At 53.1% G+C, this 21909-nt stretch overlaps 1 protein-coding gene across 1 annotated transcript; it reads left to right on the top strand.

The window, feature by feature from the left end:
• The first annotated feature begins 690 nt into the window (after nucleotides 1-690).
• On the top strand, nucleotides 691-19947 carry LOC116944324 (uncharacterized). The gene is made up of 8 exons (XM_076068532.1): nucleotides 691-3531; nucleotides 4239-4261; nucleotides 5402-5538; nucleotides 6935-7078; nucleotides 8532-8608; nucleotides 10850-11005; nucleotides 13201-13416; nucleotides 15482-19947. The coding sequence occupies exons 1-8, from the start codon at nucleotides 3031-3033 to the stop codon at nucleotides 16184-16186; spliced, it is 1959 nt and encodes a 652-aa protein (XP_075924647.1). The 5' UTR covers nucleotides 691-3030; the 3' UTR covers nucleotides 16187-19947.
• Nucleotides 19948-21909: the final 1962 nt, after the last annotated feature.

Here is a 21909-nt window from a genome sequence, read left to right as displayed (position 1 = left end):
CCACTGGTTCTTCACGTTCTGCAGATGTAGATGCCACTGTTTCTTCACGTTCTCCAGATGTAGATACCACTGGCTCTTCACGTTCTGCAGATGTAGATTCCACTGGTTGTTCACATTCTGCAGATGTAGATGCCACTGGTTGTTCACATTCTGCAGATGTAGATGCCACTGGTTGTTCACATTCTGCAGATGTAGATGCCACTGGTTGTTCACATTCTGCAGATGTAGATGCCACCACTGCCATCTATTGTGCGGCGGTTGAACTTACGACTCTCCGTCCGAACAGGCAACTGGAAATACGGACATGTTTGTTCGTATCTCTAAAAGCCCGTAAGTCCAGGAGTCCCAATAGTAATTTGTGAAGGCGCTGCCTAGGGTTGCCAACTCTTGACCGAAGTGATTCAGGGAAATTTGTATTATACCTTTTTTTTCTTCTTAAAATATCCCATAATTAAAATATTGCTTTCAAATTGTCACCAGGAGGCCAATGCCAATTCAGGTAGAGAATCTCAGGAAATCCGGGAGGGTTGGCAGCCCTAACAGTGACGCTTTTTTTCCGTGGGCTGAGGTTGAGTTGCATGTATGTTGAACTTCTTTCGCACCATACGTAGCCAATCATGATAATCGGAGGTGGCGGGCACGGGGCGGGGGGGGGAAATAACAAACTAAACACAAAAAGCAGTGTAAATAAATTACTTTTCAATATACTGTAGATTTAAAAGTTAAAAGCTTCCAGTGGCTTTCTAATGTCGGAAGGAGCGTTCCAGACGGCCAGCAGAAGCGCATCCGAAAGCGCCGCGCGATGCGGTGACTGCCGTCTTTGTTCGACGGTTCACCAAAAGCCGCTACGAGGATGAGAGCTGAGCGAGAGACGCGTGGGACGCCGTTGGCCCGAGCCGTTTCCGGCGAGCCCTGGTAGAGGGGCGCCGCTTCGTTTGTTTCACGAGCGCCGACGTTCCGGGAGACGCGCCTCGTGTATTTGACCGCACATCAGCGGATGCCGCACGCGCAACGCTGAATGAGTGTGGAGGTCGCTCACTCTCCTCCTCCTCCTGTGCCCACCGCAGTCTGGAACTCTCAATCCCACGCACTCTCCTACCTCTCCCCTCTCATCCCACGTTGCTCCCCTCCACGCACTCTCCTACCTCTCCCCTCTCATTCCACTTTACTCCCCTCCACGCAACCCTTCTATCTCTCCCCTCTCATCATCCCATCTTGCCGTACTGCCGGAGATGACTGGCAGTGCGGCAAGCGGATTGAATACATCTGACAGAAGTTTTGAGTGTCCCCCCCCTTCGTAAAAAGTGGATGGTTTTCTCTCTCTCTCTCTAAGTTCTCCCATTTCCTTCCATGTGGAGGCAACCTTTCATACGTGTTGCGGGACCATACTTACAGGGACAGCTCACGGCGATGATCGTGCTAGAAAAAAAAGAGCAAAAGACGAAGATTATGACAGTGGCGATGAGTACGCGAGCAGTTGTAACAGCTGCAATGGTGACGACGTTTGGGACGTTTCAGATATTGACGATGGCGGTGGCGTTGTCGATTGAGTGCAGGAGCATATTGCCAAGAGTTTCGAAGGATTGCAGGAGAGAACAAAATCCATCGATGACCACCAGAAGGACTTCGAGACGAGGAAGCGAATCATCGTGGTGAGTGTGCACACAACAAACCCGCACTGCATCCTCATCGTCGTGGCCAGTCCGACGGTCATGACATCGGCCGTGGTCTATCCACTGCTGGGTGATGAATTGGCAAGTTTTGTTTGCGTGACAAACCTGACTAATTGGCTGTGTCGGGTGGCGGCGGTTTTAACGACACATTTATGCGTACGCGATTTACCCCAAAAACCTCTATTATGGACTGGATGAGATATCCAGAATGCTGGAAACCAGCAGCGAAACGTCGTAATCCGCTTGTTAAATGTGAGTGGATCGCTGTTCAGCACACCGGGGGTGCTGAAACATTAAAGATTGGCCCGTTCGTTCACGTGACGACCGTATTGATTTGTGTGTGCCGGACGGAGGAGGCTGTATGACACACCACTGCCTTCGTACACACGCGGCAATATGGCCCAAACATCTGTGATGGATCGCTACGTCCGAAAATTTCATGTATTTCCCTGGTCTATGCGTTGCTACGTCTGTGGCGGTCGCCCAAGCTAATTATGATAATGCATCTCACCGCGATTCAATGGGAACATTTGCAGATCTCGTTCCAATTTATGGTCCGTGTGTCATCGCCGCCGAGTACGCAGTGACTGAAAACGTGACTCTCGCACCGCTGTGGTGATAATGCACTTCGTGCGAGTGAAATGTGTAAGCTCAGCTGCAAAAGCAGTATTCGTTAAAAAGAAACATCTTTACACAATCATTGTGCGTGGGTGGTACACAGGCATGAACAGATAAATTAAAACTGTCAGTTCAACCACGCGTAATTTCACACACTTTGATTCAAAATTATCATTAACTTCAGTGCACGCCGCCTCTCAGACAAGCTTTGCCCACAAATTAATTAGTATTCCGCTAGAATTCTTGGCCGGTGAACACACCGCGAATGACTCATCGCCTGGGCTAAGGGTAAACGCACAGCCCCCTGCAAATGTATTTCTCATGCCACTTCTGGCAGTAGTAGCAGCAGCAGCAACAACAATGGGCCCTAGACAAATAACACATGCGAGAGGGTGCTTTGACGAAAAGCTTTTAAAGAGACGGTGGGCCTACTAGCCACACAATACAGGTGTTGTGGGTTAGATCGCGTAAATTTAAATGTGTCGTTAAATCTGCCACCACCCGACACAACTAATTAGTAAGGTTTGTCACGTATACAGAACAATGCCAATGCGTTACTAGTACTGCTGTACTAGTACAGCACACCAACAGAAACACAGAGACCCATATACTCACACAGAGACCCATAGACTCACACAGAGACCCATAGACCCACACAGAGATCCATAGGCTCACACAGAGACCCATAGACTCACACAGACACCCATAGTCTTATACATAGACCCATTGACTAACACAGATGGTGATGATGGTGGTGGTGGTGGTGATCATGATGGTGATGGTGGAGATGATGTTGATGATGGTAATGATGAAGGTGATGATAATGGTGATGATGTTGATAATGATGGTGATGATGATGGTGATGATGGTGGTGGTGATTATGGTGGTGGTAATGATAATGACGGTGGTGATGATAATTGTATTGATGATGGCAATGATGGTGACGATGATTGCGGTGATGATGGTGACGCCGATCGTGGCGGCGATGATGGTGATCATGGTGACGATGACCGCGCAGACCTTCACGGAGCGGCTCTGCCAAGAGCTCAACAACGGCTACAACGAAATGGAACAGCTCCTGGCGCAGGACCGCGCGGCCGCTCACGAGCTGTTGCACGCGGAGATGCAGCAGGCGCTGCAGCGGATCGAGCTGCAGCAGCTCGATCTGCTGGCGCAGGAGACGGGAATCATCGAGGCGCAGCAGCGCTGGACGAGCCTGGAGCAGGAGGCGTCGCACGAGGTGAGACGGGGGTGGCCGGGATCGGGCAGGACTCCACGCGCTCCCCCCACTCTCCTCACTCTCACTTTTCTCTGCTCCCATTCGAAGCGTTCTCCTCTCTCTGTCTCTCTCACTCACTCACTCACTTCTCTGTGCTCCACTCATCCCTCTCTCTCTCTTTTTTTTTATTGATCAGAGGATACAAGGAGATGCTCGGTGTAGTCGGCACTTCGCTTCGTTAATCGTTTCGGTTTTTTTGTTTGTTTTTTCAATGCTTTGCTTTATGTGTTTAATGAAAGATTTCACGAAAGATTCACGAAAGATGTATTTCTCTGCTCACTTCTCTCTGCTTCCCTTCCACGTACTCTCCTACCTCTACCTCCCTGTCACTTCACTCGCTCCCGAAAAGAGAGCCTGGAGGCTCGGTGAGATGTTCATGGGTGAATAAGACGAAGATTAATAATAATAATAAGCGACATCAGACGAAGATTTATAATAATTATAATGAGCGGTTGAGCGTCGGCCGTTGTGAGCTTGCGGTGCAGTAAAACCGTGAATCTGTCAAAGCGTGCGTCTGTTCCCACGCCAATTTCACCCTCATTGGGCATCGTCACTACCGCAGTTGGCACAGCAATCCGATAACGATTGCGGTCACCACGTGGGGCATGAGGAGGCCGTGTGCACGCCTACCGACGTTGACTAACGACGCTTCGTTTTTTGCTTCGCAGGATGCGGAGGAGATGAGAAAATGGTGAGTGCATGTGCGTGTGTGCACGCGTTTGTGTGTGTGTGTGCAGTGGGGGGGTGGGGGGGGGGGGAGCGGTGGTGCAGCGGTTAGCGCAGCGCTAACCGCTGCACCACCGCTCCCCCCCCCCCCCTCCCCCAGCCGAGTTCGTCTCCCGCTCACGGCCAGCAACGTCGGTGACAAATATCTGAGCCGGTCCTGGATCTCTCGCTAGGTCGACTCAGCCTCAAACGAGCAGCTGGTGTAGCGGTGTGTAGGGGAGACAAAGGCGGTCGGGCGTGGTGCTGGCCACCCAACTCGTGTGCCGTACCGGCCTTCAAAAGTGCTACTCGCTAACAGCACTTGCCCCAACAGTCTTTCAAGTCTATATGAGTGATCTTTGTCTTTGTGTCTGTGTGAGGCTTTAGTCTATGCCTTAGTATAGGTATCGGTGTTTGTCTGTGGGTCTCTATGTGAGTCTGTAGATCTCTAAGTGAGTCTACGGGTCTTTGTGTGAGTTTATGGGTCTCTGTGTAAGTCTATGAATCTCTGTGCGAGTCTATGGGTCTCTGTGCGAGTCTGTGGGCCTCTGCGTGAGTCTGTGGGTCTTTGTCTTAGTCTCTTGGGTCTCTGTGTGAGTCTATGGGTCTCCGTGTGAGTCTATTGGTCTCTATGTGAGTCTATGGGTGAGTTTATGGGTCTCTCTGTAAGTCTATGGGTCTCCGTGTGAGTCTAGGGTCTCTGTGTGAATCTATGGGTCTCCGTGTGAATCTAGGGTATCTGTGTGAGTCTATGTGTCTCTGTTTGAGTCTATGGGTGAGTCTATGGGTCTTTGAATGAGTCTATGGGTCACCCTGTGAGTCTATGGGTCTCTGTGTCAGTCTAGGGTCTCTGTGTGAGTCTATGTGTCTCTGTTTGAGTCTATGGGTGAGTCTATGCGTCTTTGAATGAGTCTATGGGTCTTCGTGTGAGTCTATGGGTCTGTGAATGAGTCTAAGGGTCTCCGTGTGAGCGAGTGCGTAGCTGCGTGTTGTACACGTGCGGTCGAGTCGCTGGCTTGAAGGTAGTGGCGGTTCGGTGCCTCCGACACGGCCCTGGGTCACCTCTAACGTCTAACCCCCCCCCCTCTCTCTGCCCCCCCCCCCCCACCTCCCACCTTGTCGACAGCATCGCGGATCTGGAACGACGGCCGACGTTGATCGGAGACAAAGTCCACGTCGACGAGCGGCGTCTCCAGAATATGCTCGTTGGCGTCAACAACATCCAGAACCAGTTGAAGAGGCTGCTGCCCAGACCTTGGGCTTGTGAGTTCAACACCCGCACCCCGTTGGCTGACACGGGAACGACTCACTCACTCACTGGCACGGCTTCTCACTCACTCACTGGCACGGGAACGACTCACTCACTCACTGGCACGACTACTCACTCACTGGCACGGCTTCTCACTCACTCACTGGCACGGCTTCTCACTCACTCACTGGCACGGCTTCTCACTCACTCACTGGCACGGCTTCTCACTCACTCAATGGCACGATTTCTCACTCACTCACTGGCACGGCTTCTCACTCACTCACTGGCACGGCTTCTCACTCACTCACTGGCACGGCTTCTCACTCACTCACTGGCACGGCTCTTCACTCACTCACTGGCACGGCTTCTCACTCACTCACTGGCACGGCTTCTCACTCACTCAATGGCACGGCTTCTCACTCACTCACTGGCACGGGAACGACTCACTCACTCACTGGCACGGGAACGACTCACTCACTCACTGGCACGGCTACTCACTCACTGGCACGGCTTCTCACTCACTCACTGGCACGGCTTCTCACTCACTCACTGGCACGGCTCTTCACTCACTCACTGGCACGGCTTCTCACTCACTCACTGGCACGGCTTCTCACTCACTCACTGGCACGACTTCTCACTCACTCACTGGCACGGCTTCTCACTCACTCACTGGCACGGCTCTTCACTTACTCACTGGCACGGCTCTTCACTCACTCACTGGCACGGCTTCTCATTCACTCACTGGCACGGGAACGACTCACTCACTCACTCACTGGCACGGCTTCTCACTCACTCACTGGCACGGCTTCTCACTCACTCACTCACTGGCACGGCTTCTCACTCACTCACTGGCACGGCTTCTTACTCACTCACTCACTGGCACGGCTTCTCACTCACTACCCACCGCGAGAAACTCGGCAGACGGTGACAACAACGAACTCACAGCCACAACTTGCTTTTAATTCTCTTTTATACTTAGACTGTATATAATAGTTGCTGTGTATCTTGTGCGTGTGTGTGTGTAATGACGTAACGTTGGCGCTTCGGGTGGCAGATTTGTGTCAGGAAGGCACCACCATGCGTTTGAGCAACAAAAATAACAACCGCTCTGATTTGAGAGAGTTTGGTCGGCCAGTGGATAAGATCATGGCTGCTGCTGCTGCTGCTGATCATGATGATGGTGCGCACGCGCACGTGTGCGTACCTACCGTGTGTGTACCTTAACGTGCACGTGGCCTGGCACAAGCGCCGTGGTGACCTCACGGGCCACTTAGTGGCGAATGGAGGTTGTTGTTGTTGTGGTGCCTAAGCTAACAAGCTCCTGCCCCCGAACGAGTCCTGTTCAGAGCGATCCGGCGTGGAGGGGGGACAATCTCACTGTTTTCGCACACGTGCGCGTGGGATCTCCAGACGCGAGCAACTTGACGCTCGATCCGGACACGGCCAACGTCGACCTCGTGCTGTCCAGCGACCTCCTCACGGTGTCCAACCGCAGATCGGCGACGTCCGTGTCCGACTGCTTGTCCACATCGCCGATCCCCACGCCCGTCGATGGTCAGTACGCCACGGTGGCTAGGAGATGTTCACTACCTCGCCTGGTGTGCAGGAGGTCGTGGGTTCCATGCCGACCCTGACGGTGCCTGCTGTACATTTGGAGTTTGCGTGTCTCTCTCTCATCATCATCATCAGTGGCTAGGAGATGTTCACTACCTCGCCTAGTGTGCAGGAGGTCGTGGGTTCCATGCCGACCCTGACGGTGCCTGCTGTACATTTGGAGTTTGCGTGTCTCTCTCTCATCATCATCATCAGTGGCTAGGAGATGTTCACTACCTCGCCTGGTGTGCAGGAGGTCGTGGGTTCCATGCCGACCCTGACGGTGCCTGCTGTACATTTGGAGTTTGCGTGTCTCTCTCTCATCATCATCAGTGGCTAGGAGATGTTCACTACCTCGCCTGGTGTGCAGGAGGTCGTGGGTTCCATGCCGACCCTGACAGTGCCTGCTGTACATTTGGAGTTTGCGTGTCACTCTCTCTCATCATCATCATCAGTGGCTAGGAGATGTTAACTACCTCGCCTGGTGTGCAGGAGGTCGTGGGTTCCATGCCGACCCTGACGGTGCCTGCTGTACATTTGGAGTTTGCGTGTCTCTCTCTCATCATCATCAGTGGCTAGGAGATGTTCACTACCTCGCCTGGTGTGCAGGAGGTCGTGGGTTCCATGCCGACCCTGACGGTGCCTGCTGTACATTTGGAGTTTGCGTGTCTCTCTCTCATCATCATCATCATCAGTGGCTAGGAGATGTTAACTACCTCGCCTGATGTGCAGGAGGTCGTTGGTTCCATGCCGACCCTGACGGTGCCTGCTGTACATTTGGAGTTTGCGTGTCTCTCATCATCATCATCATCAGTGGCTAGGAGATGTTAACTACCTCGCCTGGTGTGCAGGAGGTCGTGGGTTCGATCCCGAAACCTGACGCCTCCTATATATATATGGATTTTGCGTCTTCTCTCTCTCTTACTCCGTGGTCGCATGGATGTTTCTCCAGGTCCTCCAGTGTGACATTCGTTCAACATACAAACATACATACGGTGTGCCCTTAGGGTCATTGACTTTTTGCCCCATTTAAACAATACACTACCACGGTGACCTTGCAATCGTACGTATTTAAGATGCAGAGATAAAATTGAGCAAAATAATAATTGTTCTTATTTTCCACACCAGCCGGTAACCAATGAACCATTTCTGACCGACAGCTTAAAGGGCTTACTGAAAGCGATAATGAATTAGCCGTAGTCCATCTATCTGTCTGTCTCACCATCACTACATAAGACCAATGTCTCCCGTAGAGCCTAAATAGACTGTTGGGACAAGTGCTGTTAGCGAGAAGCACCATCACCACCACCACCAAGCACCCACTAACAACACCACAAACAACCAGCAGCACCTTGGCTTCGCTCACGTTTTTTGCGTGATGTGTCTGTGTGTGTGTGTGTTTCCGTGTGTGCAGATAACCCGAATCGCTTCGACATGACCTTCAATGTCCTCTGCAAGCAGAGATTCAGCAGCGGCACGCATTACTTTGAGGTGTGCATTCCCGTGCACAACCATCAGCGGGAGTGTTCTTCACTAATAAATTAACTGAACTGAACTAATCTTCATCAGGGGGGTGGCGTGGGGGGGAGGCACTTTAGCCGGGGGTTTGACAGCAGCGCAACGATGATGGTGATGACGATGGGGAGGGGGGTCTGGTGTTGTCACTCTTCGTGTGTATGGTCGGTGGGGGCCCTCCACGTCAGGGGCCTCACTAAAGGCCACCAGTGGCCGCCAGTGGCCCGTGAGGCCTTGCAGTTAAGAAAGCTGCCCTACGGCGATACCGGTGAGGGCCCTCCACGTCAGGGGCCTCACTAAAGGCCACCAGGGGCCGCCAGTGGCCCGTGAGGCCTTGTAGTTAAGATCGCTGCCCTACGGCGATACCGGTGAGGGCCCTGTACGTCAGGGGCCTCACTAAAGGCCACCAGTGGCCGCCAGTGGCCCGTGAGGCCTTGTAGTTAAGAACGCTGCCCTACGGCGATACCGGTGAGGGCCCTCCACGTCAGGGGCCTCACTAAAGGCCACCAGTGGCCGCCAGTGGCCCGTGAGGCCTTGCAGTTAAGAACGCTGCCCTACTGCGATACCGGTGAGGGCCCTGCACGTCAGGGGCCTCACTAAAGGCCACCAGGGGCCGCCAGTGGCCCGTGAGGCCTTGCAGTTAAGAACGCTGCCCTACGGCGATACCGGTGAGGGCCCTGCACGTCAGGGGCCTCACTAAAGGCCACCAGTGGCCGCCAGTGGCCCGTGAGGCCTTGCAGTTAAGATCGCTGCCCTACGGCGATACCGGTGAGGGCCCTCCACGTCAGGGGCCTCACTAAAGGCCACCAGTGGCCGCCAGTGGCCCGTGAGGCCTTGCAGTTAAGATCGCTGCCCTACGGCGATACCGGTGAGGGCCCTCCACGTCAGGGGCCTCACTAAAGGCCACCAGTGGCCGCCAGTGGCCCGTGAGGCCTTGTAGTTAAGATCGCTGCCCTACGGCGATACCGGTGAGGGCCCTGCACGTCAGGGGCCTCACTAAAGGCCACCAGGGGCCGCCAGTGGCCCGTGAGGCCTTGTAGTTAAGATCGCTGCCCTACGGCGATACCGGTGAGGGCCCTGCACGTCAGGGGCCTCACTAAAGGCCACCAGGGGCCGCCAGTGGCCCGTGAGGCCTTGTAGTTAAGAACGCTGCCCTACGGCGATACCGGTGAGGGCCCTGCACGTCAGGGGCCTCACTAAAGGCCACCAGGGGCCGCCAGTGGCCCGTGAGGCCTTGCAGTTAAGAACGCTGCCCTACGGCGATACCGGTGAGGGCCCTGCACGTCAGGGGCCTCACTAAAGGCCACCAGGGGCCGCCAGTGGCCCGTGAGGCCTTGCAGTTAAGATCGCTGCCCTACGGCGATACCGGTGAGGGCCCTGCACGTCAGGGGCCTCACTAAAGGCCACCAGTGGCCGCCAGTGGCCCGTGAGGCCTTGTAGTTAAGATCGCTGCCCTACGGCGATACCGGTGAGGGCCCTGCACGTCAGGGGCCTCACTAAAGGCCACCAGTGGCCGCCAGTGGCCCGTGAGGCCTTGTAGTTAAGATCGCTGCCCTACGGCGATACCGGTTGTAATCCCTAAGTGGGGAAGCTGCTGCCGTGGCGAAACAACTCTAATTATGAACTCAACTTTACGTGATAATAGGTTTTTTCCCCTTTTTTTCTGGCAACAAAACAGCTGCGTTAAGATGATCAAACACCAAACTGAAACCTTTCACAAGGAATCATATCTGCATGAACCACAATGCTTGTGGTCAGAATGCAAACAAAAAAACATACTCTGATAATATATGATGCATTGTATTTGAAAGTGATTGGTCCACACCAGAGACAGCTTTCTTGTGAGCCTCGTTTCAAACGGTGTTAGACCAGAGGACGCCAAACAGCGTAGAGTATGAGAGACAAAGGCGGCCGGGCGTGGTGCTGGCCACCCACCCCCTCGTGTGCAGTGCCGGCCTTCATAGGTGCTGCTACTCGCTAACAGCACTTGCCCCGACATTCTTATAGGCGATTCGGGGGGTGGTGGGATTTTTGTCTTTGTGCTGGGAGTCTATCCCTTCTCCCCGGACCCCTGTCATCAGCACGTGTGTGCCGTGCCGTGTGTGTGTGGTGTGTGTGTGTGTGGTGTATTTGTGTGGTGTGTGTGTGTACCGTGTGTGTGTGGTGTGTGTGTGTGTGGTGTGTGGTGTATGTGTGTGCCGTGCCGTGTGTGTGCAGGTGTCTGTGCGGAACAAGGAGGCGTGGACGGTCGGAGTGGTGAGCGAAGGCTTCAAGCGGAAGGGCACGGGCCTCGACACTCTCATCGGCAAGAACCCGCACTCGTGGGCACTCGTGGCTACGCACGGGAACCTGCATGCCTGGCACAACAACAAGGTGCGGAGACGGCTGAGCGCTGTCGTGACGCCACTGCCGCTTTGTGATGAATGTGGGGGGTGGGCGAGATGTTAACTTCCCCGCCTGATGTGCTGGGATGTTGTCGGTTCCATCCCGACACTGACGCCTGCCGTACGTGTGGAGTTTGCGTGTGCGCCCTCCTTCGTGGTGGCGTGGATTTCTCTCCGGGTCCTACATGGAATTAGCGGTGTCCCTCTCTCTCTCTCACCGCGGGCGCATGGATTTTGTCTCCTGGTCGTCCGGGTTTGTTTCCCCCCTCTACATTTTGAGTCGACGTCACGCGTCCCGGGTGTTTGGCCGCGATACGTTTCCACTTCGTTGGGCGGTCACTTGTGAGGGCCAGGTCGCTTCTGAATTAATAACTACATACATTTTGATTGAAAGCTTTCGTGACTGCAGCCATTCATATTCTTGGTTCTTTCGGTAAAGTCACGTTGAAGGGAAACAATAAAAAATATATATAAAGCAATAAAATTCTCACTATTTTATTGTTTTATATATATTTATTATTTTATTGTTTCCCTTCAACGTGACTTTACCGAAAGAACCAAGAATATGAATAACCACATAGCTCAGTGGGCCTTTCCTAGTTGAAAAAAAAAAGTTATTCATAGTTTTACACTCGTTGGTTCTTTCGGTAAAGTCACGTAGAAAGAGAAAACAAAAATGTAATAATAGCATACGACGTTTCGATTGCAACACACGCAATCATCATCAGGTACAAATGATAGAGAAAACAAACCTAGTGAACTTAGAAATATAATATAATGCAATACAACACAGAGAGTCGGCCAACATAACAGTCCAACACCCTACCTGGTTGATTACGTTCTTCCAAATATTGCTACATTTTTAAGAGAGAGACAAAACACAGAACCGGAGACACATAGACAGACACACAAGCAGAGAGAGAGATAACACAGAGACACAGGGAGAGAGAGACACACACATAGGTACACAGAGAAACAACGCCTCTGTGTCGAGGCCTTAAATAGAGAAGGGGGCAGAGAGATGGGGGGGGGGTAGATAAATTAGCATGTCAATGAGAGACCTGGCAAGAACGCAGGAAACTAAAAAAACGAGGGGAGACAGAGAGAAACCACACTAAATCAAACAAACTTAGTAAAATTTGGAAATGTAACGCAATGCAACACAGAGAGTCGGTTAACACAAAATTAACGCATGGCCTGGTTGATTACGTTCTTCCAAAGATTCCCAAATTAGAAGTTAAGTATGCAATTTGAGAGAGAGACAAGGCACAGACACATAATTTTGTGTATGCATGTGTAGCTCCAGTCCATTTATTTCCACCTCCTCCGTCGCACACGCCGCTCCATCATTAGCCGACAGCTCTTTCCTCTTCATCCACAGCTCTCTCCTCCCCCTTCGCTCCTGACGACGTCCCCTCTTACTTGCACGCCCCCCGCCGCCCTTTCTCCCATTCCCTCCCCCTCCACTCATCCCTGTCTCCTCATTCCCAGCCACCAATTCCCTGTCTCCCGCACCTCAGACCATGCCTCATCATCTCCAGCCACCAATCGCCTCTCTCCATACCTCAACTCGGTGCAGGGATTGACGTCAGCGTGTCGGAGGGTAGGGAACGCCGATGTTGCGAGGACCGTTACACGCGCATGCTTGCACGTGTGTGTGTGTATGCACGTGTGTGTGTATGCACGTGTGTGCATGCACGTGTGTGGGGGGCGGTAGTGTAGCGGTTAACGCGCTACGTTACGAACCTGGTGACCCGGGTTCGATTCCCGCTCACGGCCAACGCCAGTGACGATTATCTGAACCGGTCCTCGGCCTCCCCTAGGTCGACTCAGCCTCAAATGAGTACCTGGTGCGGTGTGTAAACATCGCCACTCGGGAGACAAAGGCGGCCGGGCGTGGTATTGGCCACCCACCCCCCCGTGTGCCGTGCCTGCCTTTATAGGTGCTCGCTAACAGCGCTTGCCCCTACAGTCTGTTACAGGCTACACGGGGGATCTTTGTGTGTATGCACGTGAACTCCACGTTGCTGTGGCGAGGCCGCGGCTGTTTCGAGGAGACGACAGAGGCCGCTTGCTTTTCCAGGGGGGGGGGGGGGGGTGAACTGCGCTCAAGAGGAGTTGACGCTTAATCGGAAGAGAAAAAAAAATAACACTGCGACTGACCTGACCCGCGCGTGCGTGCAGGCCGAACAGCTGAAAGACTGCAAGCGTTTCGAACGGCTGGGCATCCTTCTGCGGTACGACAATGGGCAGCTGTCGTTCTACAACGCCGACACCAACCTGGCGCTCTACACGTTCAACGCCGCCTTCTCCGGAGCCCTGACCGTCGCGCTCAACACCCGCGGCGTTGTGCGGGGGAAGAACACGCAGCCGCTGTCGCTGTGTCCGCTGCGCTTGGAGGTGAGCGGCTCGGCCCCTCGCTTGGCCACGCGCGTGCACGCGCAGACGGGGCCCCCATTGGTGCTTTATGTAACCAAAGAAACCCCCACCAGTTCCTGAGGAACTGCACTGTGATGTTGTACCGAAGGTCACCATGGAATTGTGTACTTCGGGCTACTGACAGGAGGCGGGGATGCAGCGATAGATAGACGCGTGTGGATGCATTTCGTCATTATTGGGACTCATCGGCATGGTGTAAGTCACCGATTCCCACTGCTTCCACTGTATACCCAAATATGTGGAGTGGCCGCATCCGCACTGTGGGGCAATAAGCATGGCTCATGCCGCCAATCGTCACATCTGCAAATGAATATAAAAACCCATCGGCAGACGTGCCGCTTATGGAAATTTACGTCGTCAATCAAGAAGCGGGATGGAGCCGTGGTGCAGTGGTTAGGCTACGTGTCCTGAGTTCGATTCCCGGCCACGACTAGCGTGAGTGATGAGCGATGTCTGATCCGAGTCACTGACATTGGATCAGCTTTAGATAATTACAGTAATCCCCCCGCCACAGAAGGACAGACAGACAACCAGACGGACAACCGCACAAATAACCAGACGGAAAAAACAGACAAACAGACGGACAAGAGCACATGGATTTTAAAGGTTTCAACCTTTGTTGGAAAGCAGCAGAGCCCACGGGAACACAAATGAAAGCATTCCCGTTTGGATGAATTAGTCGTGCCAACATCCCCGGTCTCGTGACAACGCAGTGTCTCCTTGGAGGTCGTGGTTTGGTGCTGAGCAAGCCGAAGCGCCCTGCGGTATTGATTGAGCCGCTCGGCACGGGGTGGTGGGTTTGGGAGATGGAGGAGTCGGGAGGAGGCTTTGGGAGGCATTTGGACAACGATCCTATAAATCTCTCAGCGCTGGACACCCTCGAGCAACGAAAAATGCGTTTCATATTAAATTCGAGATCGACGAGCGGGCTGCTTGGCGAGCCGAACGCGTCGTCGGTTAAACACCGTCGCGCGTGACGCATGCCTTTGTTTTTCGCTCTCACCAATATTGGGGTTTCTTTCGAACGCTTTCCAAGCGAGAGTAAAACGAATCTCCATAATCTATCATTTGTAACGCGCACAGCTTCCATTCGCTCTCGGAGAGAGAGAGAGAGAAATCAAAGCATTGAAAACAAAAATGATGAACGGAGCAAAGTGCCGACTACACCGAGCACCTTCTTGTTTCCTCTGATCGTAAAAAAAAGAGAGAGAGAGGGAGAGAGATACCGAATGAATCGGTGACGAGGGAAACCGCAGACGATTTGCCAAGCTCTGTGGTCCTACATTGGGATGTTTGGCCAATTCCATTAAGGAGTGGTGGAAACGTGAACGAAAATCTTAAGTACTACGTGAGAGAGGGAGGGATGGGGGATTTTGGGGGGGGGGGAGAGTACCCACATTTTACACCACCACATGCAAGCAACCTGACAATCTGGTGTAGAAATTTAAACAACTCGGGAGGATAGAGAGGATGGGGGGAGGGGGCTGTGGGGTAGTGGGGGAAGGGGCATTTTAAGAAACGTAAACCGGTATTTCAATTTCCGTGCCGCAATGTTGAACTGACAGATTTACTCGCTGTACTGCCATGTAACGTTGAGCGTGTATACAAGGTCCTTCAAAAAAACGGTAACACTTCGGAGAATTTGCAACAACGCCACGTGACATGTGCTGCTGCCTCCGGGCTCTGGAGACCACCTGGAGAAGATTCCAGGCCACGTGTTGACAACGATGGCGAACAAAGTGGAGACTCTTCGACTATTAACATTACATTTGTAACCATGTTACAGTGTACAATTATCAGGTTATTTGTCCATTAAAAACGATAGTCCTATATAAGTGTTAAAAAAGAGTAGCACCCTGTGTGTGTGTATACATTTATATATATTTGTCTAGGCATCCAGAGGTTTGGGGGGGACCCTTTGGGCCCGCTGTGACCGCGCTCGGTCGCTTTCGTCTCTCTCTCTCTATAAATCAGTCGGTGGCTCTCTCTCTCTCTCTCTGCCGTGCCCCACGCCGTCACCGCGCAGATGGAACGCAACGACTCCGGCCGGGGCGACGATGCCCTGAGCCTCGGCTCGGGCCGCGAGCACCACCGCCCGAGGACACTGACGAACGTCATCGGCGACCGCTTCCGGGCGGCCCTGTCCTCGCCGCGCTCCGCGCCGGCCTCCCGCGCGTCCACGCCCGACCACTCGCGGGCCTCCCCGACGGACGCGCGCGAGTCGAGCATCCACCTCTGGCTGGGCAAGCAAGCGGCCATGCTTCACAAGGCCGGCCCGTCGTCCGGCTCGCCCGGCGCCGGCGTCGTCCGCGCCGCCGGCGGCGGCGGCGGCGGCGGCGGCGTCGGCGCCGGCTGGGACCCGCAGCGAGCGTCGTGCACCTCCTCCTCCTACTCGTCGTGGTCCAGCGAGGTGACGGAGCCCCCGTACGAGGAGTCGTCGTCCGACGACGCCATTTCCGTCGACTCGAGGGTCAGCACGTCGACGCGGGCTTCCTGGTCCGTGTCGGAGATTTTGGCGGCGGCGGCGGCGCCGGAGACTCCCAGCGCTAACGGCCTGCGAGCGGCACGGGCGCTGTCGAGCCTCGACGTGAGACGGATCAACGAGGTCGGCAGAGGCGGGGGCGGGGAGGGGGGCGGCCCACTTCGGATAAAGGCCCTGGACAAGGTCCGCAACGCGCTGCAGCCCAGGCTGAAGTCGGACCCGGCGAGCAACAGCTACGTGGTGAAATGAGGCCCGGCCGCCGACGCGGCGGGGGCCAGAGCGTCCACCTAAGGCAGCCGTGCGAAGACGATTCAGTCGTTGGGAGGACCGTCGTGGTGGGGGGGGGGGGGGCCCTCTGCCCGCTCGAGGTTGGCAGGCCGCGGTGTGAGGCGAGCGTATGTTTGGCTCGTCGACGGAGGGAGAGAGTCGTAGACGTAGGCCAAAAATGTCCCGAGGTGGCAGGATGGGCCGGCAAATTGAGTCTCGAGGCTCAATGAGGATAGCACCTCGACGAGCAAAGGAATTGGCCAGATCTACGAAGGTAGCAGGGTGAGGCCAGTTAGACTTTACTAGATAGAAATATGACATTTATTATTATTACTACCACTATTTATGAATGTAATTAGTACTTGGCAACGGTTTTGTTTTGGAAAGCACTGGGGCCTCGTTGTGGAACGTGAAATTTTCGTCGCTGGATTAGGTGCCGCCATATTGCTCGCGGTGAGCGGGGGAGAAACTTCCGGCTGGACTCACAAGTTGACGGAACGGCCACAATCCTGGACCTCGGAGAGCGCTGCATCGTTGTTGGCTGAGCACGAGCCCCAGTGGTTCTATCCCAGCGGGCCGCCCCGGCGAACACTGCGGGGTGTATTAGCCAATCACAATGCGCTGTCATCCTTTGCACGGTGGCTGTTTGTATCACGTGGGCCGCGGCGGTTCACTCTAAAACGGAGTAGGTCACGGTCCAAATATTGCCAATTCCTTTTTTTGTGGTAGGCACACAAGTCCGGTGCAATGCGTCCAATTTTGCCACTTTTTTTTTAAGACTACCCGCAAAGTGCTTAGTTCGGTGAAAATCCCAAAGCCACAATCGCTCCCCTACTGGCAGACTGAAACACAGCCACATCACCTTCACGACGCCCCTTTGCATGATGGGAACGGTGCGAATACCAGACGCACTAAGAGGGCTCTGTTGCGACGATTATGTTTTCGCTGGTATCGGAGACACCGCTACGGTTTTGAGGAATACAATTTTGAATCAGAATATTTGGTTATACTGGAGGAATCCGATGAGCGAAAAAGCTCTAGTTTACAGGTATCCAGTAGGGGTGGGTAAAAAACGTCACAACAGCTAACAGTACAAAAACACGACGGTCGTGCAAAGTACAAGAAAGGAAAACAAATCACCAAAACACAAACAAATACAACAACTAAATCATCCCCATCCTACCAGGCAAAGCCCACTGAGGTATTAACTAACTGTATTTGTCAGAAGCGACCTGGCCACAAATGATAGCTCAACAAAGTGGCTTAGCATTTGGCGTCAGCGAGCCTCCTCAAACTCTAAATCACGAGCCAGCGGTGGAAATGCCTCGTTCCCACTGTGCGAATATCGAATCAAAGTTGCTGCTTCAGCCAACGCTAGTTGTAAGTAGCCAACTACCGCGTGAGTTTTTTTTCCGCCTATGAAACAAATTGGTTGTTCGGCCCGATGTCCGACGTTCCGCTCTACGTGCTGGGAATCTGCTTGCAGGAAAAGCAGCTCCTTCGTTCTGTCAACTCCGTCGGCATTTTCAGCTTCCTGAAGAAGCTCCCAGCGCATAGCGCGAAGCGTTCGGACTCCGTGCCGACCAACGCGCGGCACCCCGAGAGAACGCGCCAGGGAGCTGTGCGGAGCGTACGTTACGTGTTTGTTTGTTCGGATTTACACTGCACTATTTGTGAATGCTCTTGCTTCCTGAGCAACATTGTAAGGGGCCAGTGAAACATGGTTATTTCTTAAAATGTACACCCTGTTCTCCTATAGCGCGGTAGTAGTTACGTTCCTGAAGAACACGGGGAAATCTCGTTGTCATAATATACAACGTAGGAGTAAAGCACAGTCCGCGATAACACGTGAGGTGCGTACGCAGGCTGAACAAAGACCGAGGTGGGTGAGTAGCATCCAAGAGCATCCAGCAGCATCCCACTTTGTGTAATGCTATGCCGAGGCAGCTGGACGACCACACTATTCCTACTCGCGCGACGTAGTTCCGTTCACTCGATCACGTTATATCCACTTCGCCAACGCGTTTTCAAACGAAATCCCGAATACATTCATATAATTGCATCAGATTCGCGTTATGAAAACCACACGCGCTATAGGAGAACAGACTATATAAGAGCACATTGCTTTCTTAAAGATGAATCTTTAATATTTACACTTCAAATATACTATGCTGACGTTACGGTTCTCAACTCACGTCAGTTACTTTCACCATCAGCAGCAGCAGTCATGTCTAATATGAACTGGACATCTGTGAAAAAGAGCTTCATAGCTCATCGGATTCCTTTAGTCTAAATAAAGATTGCGATTCTGAAATTACGAAGGTAGTCACGGCAACGTGTGATTATCTTTTCCTTACAACCCTGGGTCGTCATAATAATGACAGGATACAAAAAAAATCCGAAAAGATAATCGGAATCTATATTCACCCCGGGAGTAATCCGACCGGCTAGGAATCTCTTTACCCACAATATTAACTGCGAATAAAAGTCAGTGATCTTGGGCAGTATAATTCCGCTTGTGGGTGTGTGGGTGGGGGGGGACGGTTCGCTATTGCTCTCGACGACTCGCTTGTGAAGTAGAGACCAAACGAGCGTGACCCCCCGGCCCCCCCCCCCCCCCCGGTACGCGTGCCAGGCCGTAGCCTCGACTGATTCCGGAGGGAGGGAGGGGGGGGCAGCTTCAATCGCTCGCTGTGACATTCACGGAGAGGGCCGTCGCGTCGTCGTCGCAGGGATTCTGTGGCGACGAGCAACCAAAAACGAAGATCGCCCGGAACCGTCGAGGGTCAAAACGCGAAGTCAATTTCAGTTTCCACAGCTGCGGGGCCCACACCCCCGTGGCCTTTTGACGACAGGAGATCAAACGGAGATGTTTTTGATCCGTCCAATTATGTTTCTTGATATATATTTTTTTGTGTTACTTACCAAAGTCAGCGCGTGCACTATTTATCAAAGCGCTGAATTAAAATGTTGCAATGTATATGCGTCGCACAATGTAGTTTTACCGTCGCTTGCATAGATATATAGATGGTCTTCATTTGTTCAGCAAGCTTGCTGTGCATGACTAATGATGATTCTAAACTATTAAACGGTGTTAAGGTTAAGGCCCACTGAGCTATTATCGCTTTTCCAGAGGCCTCATACCCACACGTGACAGCTGATCAGAGTAGCGTGTACCGTCATCATCGTCATCATCACACGTGTGACTATAGAGCAGCAGACAGATGATGTCTGGACGTGGAGGGCAAGAGCGGAGAAACCCGGAGAAAAATCCACGTGGCCACCACGGGAAGAGAGAGAACACACCGACTCCAAATAAACAACGGGGTCCGGGATCGAACCCGTGCACTCCTGCACGCGTTCCAGGCGAGACGTCGACTTCTTGTCAGCTGGCTGCTGACCAAAGGGATTATTTGACCATTCTTGACGACGCTGGTCAGTGTGGGTGTTGGTAAAGGATGTAGGGGGCTGATGGGTGCGGGGGGAGGTTGGGGCGTAACTCACCATCAGATCACTCGCCTTTGAAGTAAAAGTGCAAATATGTGAACAAATGTGCCACCACTCCCTCGGTTTAACCTCGAAGCTATTTTAATCACCGCGAGATGATGGCGATGATGGCGGTAGTGGTGATGGTGATGAGGATAGGCTTGCTATGTTAGTCTGCGATTGTATTCAAACGAAACGTTCTCACAAACTTGAATCTTGTATCATATTTACTGTTAATATATCATTTTGTCAGCAAATTATTTCTCCCGTGTGATCTCATAATTAGTTGGGCGGGGGGCTTGACTGCAGCCATGGGGAATCCTGGCTGTAGTCAAGTCATGGGGACTCCTGGCTGGAGTCAAGTCATGATGACTCCTGGCTGTAGTCAAGTCATGGGGCCTCCTGGCTGGAGTCAAGCCATGGGACTCCTGGCTGGAGTCAAGTCATGATGACTCCTGGCTGGAGTCAAGTCATGATGACTCCTGGCTGGAGTCAAGTCATGATGACTCCTGGAGTCAAGTCATGATGACTCCTGGCTGGAGTCAAGCCATGGGACTCCTGGCTGGAGTCAAGTCATGGGACTCCTGGCTGGAGTCAAGTCATGATGACTCCTGGCTGGAGTCAAGTCATGATGACTCCTGGCTGGAGTCAAGCCATGATGATTCCTGGCTGGAGTCAAGTTATGATGACTCCTGGCTGGAGTCAAGCCATGGGGACTCCTGGCTGGAGTCAAGTCATGATGACTCCTGGCTGGAGTCAAGTCATGGGACTCCTGGCTGGAGTCAAGTCATGATGACTCCTGGCTGGAGTCAAGCCATGGGACTCCTGGCTGGAGTCAAGTCATGATGACTCCTGGCTGGAGTCAAATTATGGGGACTCCTGACTGGAGTCAAGTCATGGGACTCCTGGCTGGAGTCAAGTCATGATGACTCCTGGCTGGAGTCAAGCCATGATGACTCCTGGCTGGAGTCAAGTCATGGGGACTCCTGGCTGGAGTCAAGCCATGGGGACTCCTGGCTGGAGTCAAGCCATGGGGACTCCTGGCTGGAGTCAAGCCATGGGGCCTCCTGGCTGTAGTCAAGTCATGGGACTCCTGGCTGTAGTCAAGTTATGATGACTCCTGGCTGGAGTCAAGTCATGATGACTCCTGGCTGGAGTCAAGTTATGATGACTCCTGGCTGTAGTCAAGTTATGATGACTCCTGGAGTCAAGTCATGATGACTCCTGGAGTCAAGTCATGGGACTCCTGGCTGGAGTCAAGTCATGGGACTCCTGGCTGGAGTCAAGTCATGATGACTCATGGCTGTAGTCAAGTTATGATGACTCCTGGAGTCAAGTCATGATGACTCCTGGCTGGAGTCAAGCCATGGGACTCCTGGCTGGAGTCAAGTCATGGGACTTCTGGCTGGAGTCAAGTCATGATGACTCCTGGCTGGAGTCAAGTCATGATGACTCCTGGCTGGAGTCAAGCCATGGGGACTCCTGGCTGTAGTCAAGTCATGAGGACTCCTGGCTGGAGTCAAGTCATGATGACTCCTGGCTGGAGTCAAGTCATGGGGACTCCTGGCTGGAGTCAAGTTATGATGACTCCTGGCTGGAGTCAAGCCATGGGGACTCCTGGCTGGAGTCAAGTCATGATGACTCCTGGCTGGAGTCAAGTCATGGGACTCCTGGCTGGAGTAAAGTCATGATGACTCCTGGCTGGAGTCAAGCCATGGAACTCCTGGCTGGAGTCAAGTCATGGGACTCCTGACTGTAGTCAAGTCATGATGACTCCTGGAGTCAAGTCATGATGACTCCAGGCTGTAGTCAAGTCATGATGACTCCTGGAGTCAAGTCATGATGACTCCTGGCTGTAGTCAAGTCATGATGACTCCTGGCTGGAGTCAAGCCATGATGACTCCTGGCTGGAGTCAAGTCATGGGGACTCCTGGCTGGAGTCAAGCCATGGGGCCGCCTGGCTGTAGTCAAGTCATGGGACTCCTTGCTGTAGTCAAGTAATGATGACTCCTGGCTGGAGTCAAGTCATGATGACTCCTGGCTGGAGTCAAGTCATGATGACTCCTGGCTGGAGTCAAGTCATGAGACTCCTCGCTGGAGTCAAGTCATGATGACTCCTAGCTGGAGTCAAGTCATGATGACTCCTGGCTGTAGTCAAGTCATGATGACTCCTGGCTGGAGTCAAGTCATGGGGACTCCTGGCTGGAGTCAAGTCATGG

This window comes from Petromyzon marinus, chromosome 21 (assembly GCF_048934315.1).
Source record: "Petromyzon marinus isolate PM22_M1 ecotype Great Lakes invasive population chromosome 21, UKy_Petmar_22M1.pri1.0, whole genome shotgun sequence".
Classification (NCBI taxonomy): Eukaryota; Metazoa; Chordata; class Hyperoartia; order Petromyzontiformes; family Petromyzontidae; genus Petromyzon; species Petromyzon marinus.
Note: the sequence above shows the minus strand (reverse complement) of the source record. Positions and strands in the feature narration are given on the sequence as shown.

Bases quoted from the DNA above. Each gene is read 5' to 3' on its own strand.
- LOC116944324 (XM_076068532.1), top strand. From the start codon at position 3,031: ATGGTGATGATGGTGGTGGTGGTGGTGATCATGATGGTGATGGTGGAG. The intron at 4,262-5,401 runs GTGAGTGCATGT...CCTTGTCGACAG, and splicing joins GCGGAGGAGATGAGAAAATG to CATCGCGGATCTGGAACGAC. The intron at 13,417-15,481 runs GTGAGCGGCTCG...GTCACCGCGCAG, and splicing joins TGTGTCCGCTGCGCTTGGAG to ATGGAACGCAACGACTCCGG.